General features: G+C 48.9%; 1 protein-coding gene across 8 annotated transcripts in view; it reads right to left on the bottom strand.

The window, feature by feature from the left end:
• The window catches only part of MSI2 (musashi RNA binding protein 2), a 393,222-nt gene that overhangs the window by 52,193 nt on the left and 328,696 nt on the right, over window positions 1-12,333 (bottom strand). For all 8 annotated transcript variants that reach the window (XM_043583976.1, XM_043583972.1, XM_043583970.1 and 5 more), the window contains exons 9-10: window positions 10,002-10,116; window positions 60-134 (exon numbers count right to left, since the gene is read on the bottom strand). In XM_043583976.1, coding sequence (XP_043439911.1) covers window positions 60-134; window positions 10,002-10,116 — 190 coding nt within the window. The remainder of the gene's footprint in view (window positions 1-59; window positions 135-10,001; window positions 10,117-12,333) is intronic.

The following is a 12,333-nucleotide window of genomic DNA, read 5'->3' on the forward strand; positions in this document are numbered from 1 at the left end:
TCCTCCCGCCTCCCCTCAAATGCAGCCCCCCCAAAGCCCTGGGAGACAAAGACACTCACCTGGGAACTGATAGCCATAGCTAGGAGCAAATCCAGGGTAGCCGCGGCCATAGGTTGCCACAAAGTTGGGATAGCCTTGAACACAGAGAGAAAGATCACAGTTGTGTTAGTACAGCTGCCTCAGGTCTGGGGTGAAATCCCAGAAAGGGCCAGAATGAGGACAGCCTGAGTTATTTTCCTGCACAAAATGATTTGTCTCCCGTGAGGGTCTTTACCCAGCCAGGGCTTGGGTCACCTCTCTACTGTGGCTGGGGGCACCGCTGTCAGCCTGCTGGTAATTAACCTGTATTTGGGCAGAGAGACCCCCAAAGCCCACGCACTTTCTGGAACCTGCAGAGTAAATGCCACGCGTTAGCACCAAACACGGGACCTACGCCTGGCTCTGACATTTGGAGAGCTTACCCTGAATGTACTTTACCTTAAAGCTATTGACAGTAGGAGATTAAAGTCCTTGTAATGCCTCCTCCCAAGGCAGCGAGCAGCAGTTCTAGCACCAGACAAAGCAGGAGTACTTGGGGGGGTGAGAGTTTAGGGGCAAAACTCAGGGCTGACCCTGTGCCTCTGGAAAAACACTGGGCTTAAGAAGCCATGGCCCAAGGGAGGCAGGGTCCCAGGGGATTATGTCCAAGCACGGACACTCCAAAGGGCGTCACAGCATCTTCCCAAGGCCCTCCGAGAACGGTGAGGTTCTGGCTGGGTTAAAATGTGCACCAGAAGCGTGGCCCGCACCCCAAAGCCTCGTGACACATGTTTTCACGGGCATTTCACAGAAAGCGTATTTTCCACATGATCTCAGCAGGTCACCCCGGGGGTGGCCAGTAACTGTGGGGTGCTTGCTTGTGGAAACTGCTGCCAGGCTGGGTGCAGAGGAAACTAATGGAACGTTCTGGTGTTGCTGTGGTCCTCTGTGATATATTATGAAACTCCCAGTGAGCAGCCACTCGGCTCTCGACCCTGCATCGTGTTTGCTCGGGCCACGTCACGGTTTATGTCCCTGCCTCTTGCCCCAGGCTACAGAGAAGGCTGGCGTGTGGCCTGCTTGGACGGGTTCTACCGGCCACCGGAGACCCGTGGCTACCCCCCTGTTCCCTTCCCATCAGGCCCACTCTGCCTCCCTCCACTCAATGGATCGTACTCTTACTACACTCATGCTCTTCAGCAGTTGACTTTTGCTTTGACCTCTGAGGTGGGTGTCTATGATTGTTTTCGGCTGCCCAGCACCTGAACCCCCTTTCTGTGTTTGAGTCTTAGAGAGAGGCCTGCCTCCCATCACAGAAGCAGAAAAGGGCCCTTGCTCTCTCTGAGCCAGGCAGCTGGGAAGTAGGTCATGAGCCTGTGCTCAGCCAACGGAAGTCTTCCTTGGATCCATTTCTGGGGCTAGTGGGGCGGAGGAGGCGGCGGTAATGCAGAATTTATTCTGATGACATCAGCGTGAGCCCAGCACCCGGCGGCGGCAACGGTGGCCTCCTGACCAGGTCGTTCCTGGGTTGTGCCTGGGTTGTGGCTGTGGCTGACCGCCCAGCTCCCCGGTTCCTGCCTATTCTCCAGCCTTCCTGGCAATTCTGTGTGTTGATGAGCCCCTGCCAACAACCTCCTTTTTTTGCTTCCAGCAGCCAGAGTTGTTTCTGTTTCTTGCCACCAAAATGCTGGTAGGAAGTTGCTCTGATGGGTGGGGTTTATGATAGTCTCCATGCCCTCCAGCCACGAGGGCAGCAGTGTCTCTGCGGCTTTGTACAGCAACTTAAACACCCGCAGACACAGGCTCTGGGGTCTCACCATCCGTGTCCCAAGTGCATCTGGACACGTTACCAGCATCTTCTGACCTGCGGCGCGGGCCAAAGGAACAGGATCATTCCTGAGGTTTCATCTGGAGGGGACTCCGGCAGCGTTGAGTTATAGTCTGCTGGTCTTCCTGCTGCCTGTTCGTAGAGCTTTGATGCCTTAGAGGTCCAGAGGTGGGACCCGCCCTTCCTCATATCTCCATGCCTGCTGGTGTCATAACTCCTGCTCCACCAGAGGAACTGTCATCAGACCCAGAAGGGGGGCTCGCCCTTGTGGGCATCAGGACACTTGGGTTCCACGCTTGCCTCTGGTCCAAGGCCATGCCCTTGGCGGGAGGGTCTTCCTTGTCCTCTGTCAGCTTGAGTCTTGCCAGCCGTACAAAGCTCTGCAAGGTCCCATGCAGCATGGACGGGCCCAAACTCTCAATTGAGACCAGCCGTGGCTCCCTTCCCTTCCCTTATTTCAGCCAGAGCCTTTCCAAATTTGCAGTTGCAACTCACTGGCCAACTGACCTGTTTCCACCCCAAAAAGGGCCTCGTCGCCTGCTCTTTCCCTGGGTGTATATTGCTCAGCGCTCGGTGTCTCCCCGGCAGAAGGCTGCCCAGACAAGACAGGATGACCTGGCGGTTCTGCACCGACTGCTGAAGAGCAGGGTATCCAAGTGTAACGCTAAGCTCTGGCACCCGGTGCGGAAAGGAACACGGGGACAGAGAAGAAGGGATAGAGGCTAAGACTCGATGCCTTAAGCGGACGCACGCTCAGCGGCTTCTTCCCTGGTATTTATTTCATGGCTGGCCAGCTCAGTTCTCCTCCGAATTAATCACCCGCTATCAAATCAGATCTTTCATGACTAGATTTCTTAAACCATTATTTCAACAATATTGATAAACGGATTATATGCAAACAGCCAAATCACTGCTGCCTAGGGGCTTTCGTGGTGAAAAATGACTCCTTTGCTTCTAACTTCGTGGCACTAGGGGTCTGAAATATTTTAATCTGACAGCAGAAGTGTAGACCCATGTGTCATCTTCAAGACTCCTTCAGGGTGTGTGTGTGTGGGAGACAGTGGGGGGGAGGGCGGCACGCCCAGCCCCTCCCTGACTCGGGAGGGAGTCAGATCTCCCAGATCTGCTTTCTTCCGGGCACATGTGACCATCTTCAACAAGAAGGAAGACAAGCACGGTCAAGCTCACCCCAATTTTGGGCCTCACCCCAATCCTCCTGGACACGTCAATACTGTCTCCTGTACCACCAAGATGAGAATTTGGCACCTGCCAGAGTGGGGGGGAATCTTATCTCCGCCCCCCCATCGCGAACATCCTCTGGGTCAGGCAGATGAAATCATAAATTTATAATACAACATTACTTCAATTTTCCTCTTCATTTACTGCCGTGCAGCCCAGCTCTGCTCCAACGGCTCAGCGCCCCGGCCTCACGGGGAAATTGGCTGGCTGCATATGAACACCACATTAGAGCACACCGACGTGGACGCTCCATCAAGCCATATTACAGCGAGATGACCCGGCCACCCCTTCCATGAGTAGCGGGGCCCCTCCCGCACCGGCCACTGCACCATTTATTTGCTCAGTACTCTGGATGCCTGATCAATCCCGCAGTAATTATCTCTTGTCGCTAAAGGAAAAACTAAGCCTGCTGCCTGGATGGCCACCTTTCTGGAGGACAGGCTCTCCATTGTGGGGAACAAAAAGAAAAAAGAAAGCAAGTTAGAAATCAACAACAGCATTTGAATCTGCCAGTCAGATCACTTCAGGGCCTCCTTTCGGGGATGCCGGCAGAGTTCTTTGAACTGTGGTTCTCGATCTTTGCTCCGACTCTAGAAGATGTTCGCTCCAACCCTGGAATATGCTTGCATTCTAGGCTGGGCATATGACTCATCCTCTCCCGGGCTCTGTGACTCAGCTACTCAGTCACGGAAAATTGCTCCCACCAGGCCCCCGACTTGAAAGAGACAAGAAAAGGGCTGCTTATCCAGGGACCTGCCCGAGCATGACATATGTGCCAAGTGGGCTGCAGAGCACTGCCCAGGGCACCACGTTGGCTCAGTGAGGTATGCATCCAGATGCAACACCTAGGGCCTGAGCCCTTCCCAGGCCAGGACGTGAAGGCCAAGGTCTACCGAGACGCCCAGACCCCGAAGCCCAGGAGCATCTTTAGGCCTACGCTGTCCAATTCAAATTTAAGTCTAAATTATGATGAAAAACTCCAGCCTCTTGGTCGTAGGAGCCACATCTTCAATGCTCAGGAGCCACATACAGCTAGCGGCTACCATCTTGGGCAGTGCAAATATAGGCCCTTTCCACCATCACAGAAAGTTCTGGTGCACTGTGTTGTGCTAGAAGGAAAAGGAAGGGCTAGATTTTGAGTTTCCTGCCCACCAGGAAACAGCTGAACAAATGGAGACCTCCTCGGGAAGCACCTCAGCAGATATTCTGGGGAAAGACAAACGGGTCTAGACAAGCGGCTCTAAATTCCAGCCAATCTCCTTTTGATCTGTGAGTGAACACCCGAGGATTACAGCTCGTCTCTTCTAGATGATGATTTTTTTCTCCCTTTCATTTCAGAGGGGCTTAATGTCGGGGAACGATGGGTCAAGACTTCACAGGGACGTCACAGTATGAGCATTGTTAAGAATGCCTTAGGCTTTCTTCAGCTGGTCTACAGAGTCTATTTCCGGGCCTGCAGATTGAAGCTCCTCCAAGGCCTCAGCAACGAGGTAGCACTCTACCAGCGGCATCACACATGTTAAATAGAGTGTGCCCAGCGAGGCCAAGATAGTTAAAGGCAGTAGGACTATGTGGCTGAGGGCAGAGAAGGCCAAAAGGAAAAAAATATGTCAGCAATAATCATGTTTGCTTTTATGAAGTCGATTTTCATTAAGAAAACCCAGAGGGGCGCCTGGGTGGCTCAGTCAGTTAGGCGTCCGGCTTCAGCTCAGGTCATGATCTCACAGTTCGTGGGTTAAAGCCCCGCGTCGGGCTCTGTGCTGACAGCTCGGAGCCTGGAGCCTGCTTCCGATTCTGTGTCTCTCTTTCTCTCTGCCCCTCCCCTGCTCGCACTCTGTCTCTCTCTCTCCTCCTAATAATAAAAATAAACATTAAAAAAAATTTAAAAAGAAAAACCAGAGATTCCAGTGCACCGAGCTGGATAATTGTGGGTACCTCTTGGCCGCCGCAAGGCAGTGGAACAAAGTCTGAAGGCTGCTAAAAGACTTTTCCAAGGGTCTCAGTTGATTTTGGTTTTGTCCGGCTCAAAGGCAGGGAGAGCTGGCCTCAGAACGACCCCTCCACCGCTCTCCTGCATTCTTTTAAAGCAATTCCCATCGGGCTGATTATTCTAAGATTCTGTCAAAGGCCCTGAAAGCTAAAACCAAAAAAGCTGTAGGTTTCCTCCCAAGGACGTAGGCAGAGCCACATCAAGAGAGATCAAGAAAGAATAAAGTGCGACTACACGCTCATCAGCCTCCCTTTGATGCAATCTCCCCAACCACGGAGAAAACCTTAAAGGGTGTTTAAAAATTAGCTTCACAGTTCCCGAGTCATTTACAGACCAGTGTATCTGTTGTCTCCCTAGAATGTCTGCTCCCTGATGCATTCTAAGCATCTAGAACAGTGCCTGCCCTTCGTAGGTGCTCAATAAATATTTGCCGAGCGAATGGATTTAAAAGCTTTCATGGTTTAATAGTCTCACTTCTAAAAATCTGTACAAGGGTTACAGATTTTTTCTGCTCTTCTAACAACAAAAATGTCAATCACTGAATCCTCATTTCATTAAAGAGCTCTTAAAAAATGTTTTTCTGTCCGCACCGAGTTCATCAGCCAAACTGTCATGGTGATGGCATTGACATGTTACGGGTGATGGTAGTGATTCCAAGGACAGATGAACGCCATGGGGGGTGGGAGGAGACCCAGGTGACTTGTGGGGACATGTCAGGCCATCCCACCTTAGCGAAGGATCAGACTCCGCCCGATGCCACCGTGGTAAGAGGGAAGAAGCGAAAGAGCAGATGGCACTCTCCTTGCCCAGAGAGTCCAGAGGCCTGGGATGCCAGGCTGTGCCAGTGCAAGCGAAGGGCAGCTCCGGGAGTCTCCAGCAAGTGCATCAGAGGCTCGGCAGACACTCCAGCCTGGCCGAGGAGGCAAGAGGCCAACCAGGCCGTGAGACTGTGAGCGTGTTCCCTGGCGCTGTGCGTGCTTCACCCCTTCCACCTGGACGTTGGGCTGAGCTGGTTCCTGGCTGGGGGAACATTCTGGCAGCTCTCAGGAAGCCCATCTCAGCGAATGTCTGGAGGCCTTCACCATAGTGGCTGGGGCCTCAGGAGGACTGGGGTCTGATGAGGCCTGGAGCCCTGTGCACGGATCTTTGTTGGGAGGCAGAAAGATAATCCAACTCCTTGGGCTGAGGGTCTGAATGGAGCAGGAGACTACAGGTGCCACAGCACAAGTCACACCTGCTGCTTTGTGTTCCCAGTCACTGGCAGGAAGGGTGTTGGGCACTGTGGAAGGGTGTTGGGCACCTGCTTGGGTGGGAAGGCCTGGGGCTCCCCACTACTTTACTAATAACAGCTCCCAATTTGAGTACGTACTGCCGTATTTTGATGACTGGAAGACACGCATTTTTTAATTTTTTCACATTTTCACATCTCGGAAAGTAGGCTCTATCTCACGGTCATTGTGATAAGAAAGCATTGGTGCAGGTTAATTAACAGCATATTTATTTTTCTTTCTGAATGTTTGTACAAAGATGAATTTCACCACCTACGATGCCTTGGATTTGATGAAGTGTAGCACTGGATGGACACGATATGGTTTCATTTATCATCAACAACCCTATGAAGGGAGAGTTTCCCATATTCCTATCTAAGGATGGGGTAACCGAAGGACAGAGATGTTGTCACTTGTCCCAAGTCACACAGCTCATGGGGTGAGGAGTCCAGACTTCCTGGTTCTCAAGTCCAAGGCTCTCCCCACTGGCTTACCCAGCCCCCACGACCCAACTGGTGCAGGCTAGGCTAACACCACCAATTCCATCCAAAGGGCTCTATGCTTGACTGGAGAAGGAGGAAAACCTCTGTGACAGGAGGTGGGGCTGGCTGAAGCCTGGGGGCTCTGCCTGGTAACAGCCTCAACAGACCTCCATGGGCAAAAGGCAAAAGCCTTAAGTGGCAGGGATGTCGATTGGTAGGGGGGGGGTGGCCCATGGGAGGTCATAACTCAAGGACGAATAGATTCAACCATGACAACATTTTTAACCAACAATTACTTCTTTACTGCAGCTCGGGGAAGGCATAACTTCAACCATGAGAGATGGGAAAATAAGTGGGGCAGGGGAGTGAGTTCCTGCCATTCATCACTCATCACACATCCCTCCCTCAAGAAGCAGAAGCCAATCACAGACCACGAGGGTTTGCCCATCACCAGCTGGGTCAAAGCTAATCCTGGAGGCACCGAGCCTGGCACTTCTCCTCGCACATGCCCCATGTGGACGTGACCCCTCCGCCAGGCCAGTGGGCTCTCAGGTTTCCACACGGGGACCCTGACTTTCTAAGGCTATTCCTGTCTGGATCACCCTTCGCTTGCTCACCTTCTCAGCTCCGCTAACAGGTCACCTCCACAGGGAGGTATTCCCTGATTCCTCAGACTGATTTCCATTCTCTATTATGTGCTCCTAAAGCACCCCATAACTCTATGAGGATAACTAACTATCTGTAGGATTAGCTGTTAACTGTTGTCATGCTCACCGGACCACGAGCTTCAGAGGGCAGGGACCACATCCGCCTTGTTAATAAGCACTGTCTCCCAGCACCAGCCCGGGGCAAGGCACGCAGCAGGTGCTCAAAGCCTACTCGCCCCTGAACGCCTCCCAGATTCGACAAAGCCTCCCTGCCTTGGCTCCCATCTTAAAACCACTGGGTGCCCTCTGTTCAGGAATCCGAGCTTGGGTGTCCATGGAGACATCGGTCCCCAGCCCTTGCCTACACAGTCTGGGGCGAACGTTGACCTTTGCACCTTTGCTCTGTGGCAACTGACAAGAGTGAGCTGGCTTCGCCTCACACCTCTGCACCTGAAGAAAACAGTCCATTTTCCTCAGCATGTCAAGGGCATCAAGTTAGACTCAGAAAGATAGGGCACTTCTGAAGATCTGATCCTAAAAAGGATTTATGCCCCAGGGCCTTTATACTCAACCTTGAAAATTCAAGACTCCCCATGCCAGCAGGCGGCAACTCTTTTAAGATGTGATTTTAAAATTTAAAACTATTAATCCATTCAGACCTTCTTTTGGTATACAACATAAAGTAAAAACCACATAAAAATGACTTTTTTTTTTTTTAATTTTTTTTTCAACGTTTATTTATTTTTGGGACAGAGAGAGACAGAGCATGAACGGGGGAGGGGGAGGGGCAGAGAGAGAGGGAGACACAGAATCGGAAACAGGCTCCAGGCTCTGAGCCATCAGGCCAGAGCCCGACGCGGGGCTCGAACTCACGGACCGTGAGATCGTGACCTGGCTGAAGTCGGACGCTTAACCGACTGCGCCACCCAGGCGCTCCTAAAAATGACTTTTTAAGCAAGAGCTAGCCAAGTGTCTCCTAGCCAACCAGGAGATAATTCCCACTGATTTTTAAAAGTCATTTCTGTCTAATAATGATACTCATACACAGAAATACATTTAGTTCAGGTGCTTTAACTTTCTATCAACAGGCACGTCCCTATATACCACACCACTTAATTACCGTAGCTTTGTGCTATGTTTTGCTATTTGGTCAAACTGGCCTTTTCTCATTACTCTTTTGAAAACATTTCCTTATTCAGTCTCATGTGTTTCTTCTTCTAGATCAGCATTAGAATCGTTTGGCCAATTTTTGAAGAAGTACATAGGAATTTCCATTGAAACTTGGTTAAACCGAAAGGATTCCTTCCAGAAGAAGTACCATTCCAGCCAGTTTCAGGAATTCTCATGGCATCTCTTTCCATTTCTTAAAGTTCCACAAAATAACTTTACCTCCCCTTGTTATTTCCTCAGACAAAATAGATACAATTCTTTTTAAGAATTTATAACACCAAGAAAAGTTTTATACTTTTTTTTTTTTTTAGTTTTATATATTTAAAATTGAGCCAGGAACGATTCAAAGAGCTGCAAATCTGAAAACACACAAAGAGCCGATCAAACAATATAGAAGGAGGACTCAGCCAAACCAAATGAAAATCCATTAAAACTAGACAGATCCTGTGCCTGAATGGAATTTTACCATTAACTACCATTTATCCCATTTAATTAGTATTTTCCCGACACACAATAACTTGCACTAAAATACCGTTCTCTCGCCTTGAAATTTCTAATTATTGTTGCGACCCACACCATTACGCTCCTCCACTGCTTTCTCCATTTTTCATGCCATTTAAGCGGTAAGATTTTCAATTATCTGCGCGGGACGGACAGAGATACCTTTAAGGAAGGGGCATAATATGCAACTTAATTTCTCTAAAAGCCAGGAGAGATCATTTTTTGTCGGAACAAACACACTTTGTCTTTCATCTTTTTTTTTTTTTTTTTTTGGCAAATAAAGAGTAAAACAGGCCATTTAAAACATCCATTTAAATGCAAATTCCGATATCCCAAGAGAAAAAATGTTAATCATTTAAATAGACAGGATTATAGCCCACCTTCATCACTCCCCCTCCTCTCCCAAGTTTTAGAAAATGTAGCCTCAGCTCACACAGGTGAAGCCGCGAGGCGTCCTTAGGTCTTTAAGAACGCCCAGTTAGAGAGGAGTGAGGCCCGGGGGTGGCTCTTCTCCTTTTGAAAAGGGAGCGGAAAGGTGATAAAATAGTATCAAGCAGCTCTTATGAGCCAGGCATGGGACAAGATGATTGATCTATCTATCTATCTATCTATCATCAATCTATCACCTATCTACCTACCTACTTACCTATTTACCTATTATCCATCTATTGTCTATGTATCTATCTCTCTTCATTGAATGGTTACAGATGTCTTGCAAAGGGGCCTGTCACTTTCGTTTACAGATGAGGAAACTGAGGCTCAGAGAGGTAAGGGAGCTTGCCCAACTGGTAGATGACCCGGCTGGGTGTATAGTCCGTGATGGCTCTGCTGTGTCCCCAGGGTCCCGCCCAGACTCACCTAGCATTCCCATGCCAAGCATGAACGCGTCCATGGTGTAAGGCAGTCCCCGGGCCCGGCCTCTTGTCCCCGGTGGGAACATGACTTCCTTAGGCTGAGCTTTCTTACATTCTACCTGTTAAACAGAAAGGCGAACAAATGAGATGCAAATGAATTCCACGTAAATGTCAAATGCAGAACGGATCTGGTTACCAGCTAAGGTATTTTTAGCCTTGCTCCTTATTCACTGTAAAAATAGCCAAGCCGAGTAAATGGCCTGCAAAACAAATATTTAAGAAAACACGCCACTTGTTGCAAATCCTGCTTTGGAGAAACCTACAAGGATGAAATTGGGTTTAGAGGGGTGGCAGGGACGCGGGCTGAAGACACACGTGCTGGCGCTGAGTGCTCAGACTGGGACGTGTGCAGACGATGGCTGCTGGGTGTATCTGTGAAGAAAAACAATAGCAGTAGTAAAAGTCCCTCACGACTGTTTGGCCCTTCACAGGCTTGCAAATTCCTTCAGGCCGGTGACCCTTCACATCAGGCCACCTGATTCTCTCTCTTATTAAAGACACAGGCCAGTTAGTTTTAGCTCCATTTTACAGATGACAAAACTGAACACCAGCAGGCTTGCGTAATGTGCCGTAAGCCATATCCTGGCAGGTGCAGGTCTGGAAGCTGGAGTTTTAAAATTTCTAGGTCAGCGATGCCACCGTCTCCATAAAACCTGCCCCAGCATGCTCCTGGGAGAAGTAATGACATTAAACACTGCTTCTGTCCATCTGGATTACCGGTTTCTCATTCTGCAGCTACGTCTTCGAGTGGTTGCTAATCTTTCCCATTTCCCTTCTGCCTCCAAAATTTCTTAATCCTATTCTGCTCACACAACCCAGAAGTCACTTACTTAACCACCTTAATGATGTAGAATACAAACTCCAGGGGAGAGGTAAAACCGTTGCCTGCTGAAGTAGCTGCACTATTTTTAAGAGCGTGTTTCAGATGCCTGCTCTGTGCTTACTTCTTTGAGTTTACAGACAAACTTAACAAACATCGTTAACTGGTAATCAGCCCCGTCACTGATGAAGATGGGATGCTGTAGGGCAGGGCTGCTTATGGAAGCAAAAACAGTCTGATAGCGACGGAGAGAAGAGAAGAATCAGGTACCATATTTAAAAGGGGGCCAGATGGCACAGGAGCCCAAACTCCACGTGGCTCAACAGCTGCTGAGGGTCTCACTATCACACAGAAAATTACTATCGTTGCCAGGGTATCTGAGATATGAAGAAGTTCCATTATGTGGCTTATACTTTGCTTTAAAGGGACCTATACGGGCTATCCACTTTGGAGATATGGATAGCTCTCAAATCTTCTCATCCCAGATATTTTTCAATTAAAAAAATATTTCATTGGGGCGCCTGGGTGGCTCAGTCGGTTAAGAGTCTGACTCTTGATTTTGGCTCAGGTCATGATTTCACGGTCTGTGAGAAGGAGCCTTGGGCCGGGCTCTGTGCTGACAGTGTGGAGCCTGCTTGGGATTCACTCTCTCCCTCACTCTCTGCCCGTCCCCTGCATTCTCTCTCTCTCTCTCTCTCTCTCTCTCAAAATAAATAAAACATTAAGAAAATATTTTAGTGCTTAAGGCTTGAGGGAAGCTTTAATTACCTAAAATATTAACTGGTCTTTCAGAGACACCAGATAACAGGTATTACTCACTCTTGCTCTTTAAAGAGTGATAACCACACAGTCTTTAAAAACATGGACAAAATGGCTCAATATTCAGGCTCAATATGCCTGATAAGCTTCATACAAAGAGTTTTTATAGATTAAAAAGAAAGAGATGAGCATCCCGAAATGGAAATGGGTGAACGACATGAACAAGCAATTCACAAATGACTAGTAATTAGACATATCTTTCATATCACACGTCACAAATGATACTCCTAAACAAGATACCTTCTCATCTATCAGATTGGCTGCGATGACAGGATTCCTTGATGTCAGAGCCCCAGAGAGTATGGGGAGGAGGGGTCGGAATTAGCACGTATCTTTTTGGAGGGCAACAAGACAAAATATCGAAAGCCATACAAGTATGCATTCTTTGACCTAATAATCCTACTTGCAGGATAAAATCCTACTTTATAAGAATAAACTTATATGGATAAGGCTACTGTGGTGACAAGCACTGATTATAATACTTTCCTAAAGGAAATACCCTAAATGTCCAAGAACAGGGAATCAGTTAGCCAATTTTGGTTCATCCAAGCTGACTGAAAGCTATGAAGCCACAGAAAAGTATGCTGATAATAACATGCAACAGTATTGGGAAACCCTCAGTCCAGGATGGTTGGTC

Source organism: Prionailurus bengalensis, chromosome E1, assembly GCF_016509475.1.
Source record: "Prionailurus bengalensis isolate Pbe53 chromosome E1, Fcat_Pben_1.1_paternal_pri, whole genome shotgun sequence".
Classification (NCBI taxonomy): Eukaryota; Metazoa; Chordata; class Mammalia; order Carnivora; family Felidae; genus Prionailurus; species Prionailurus bengalensis.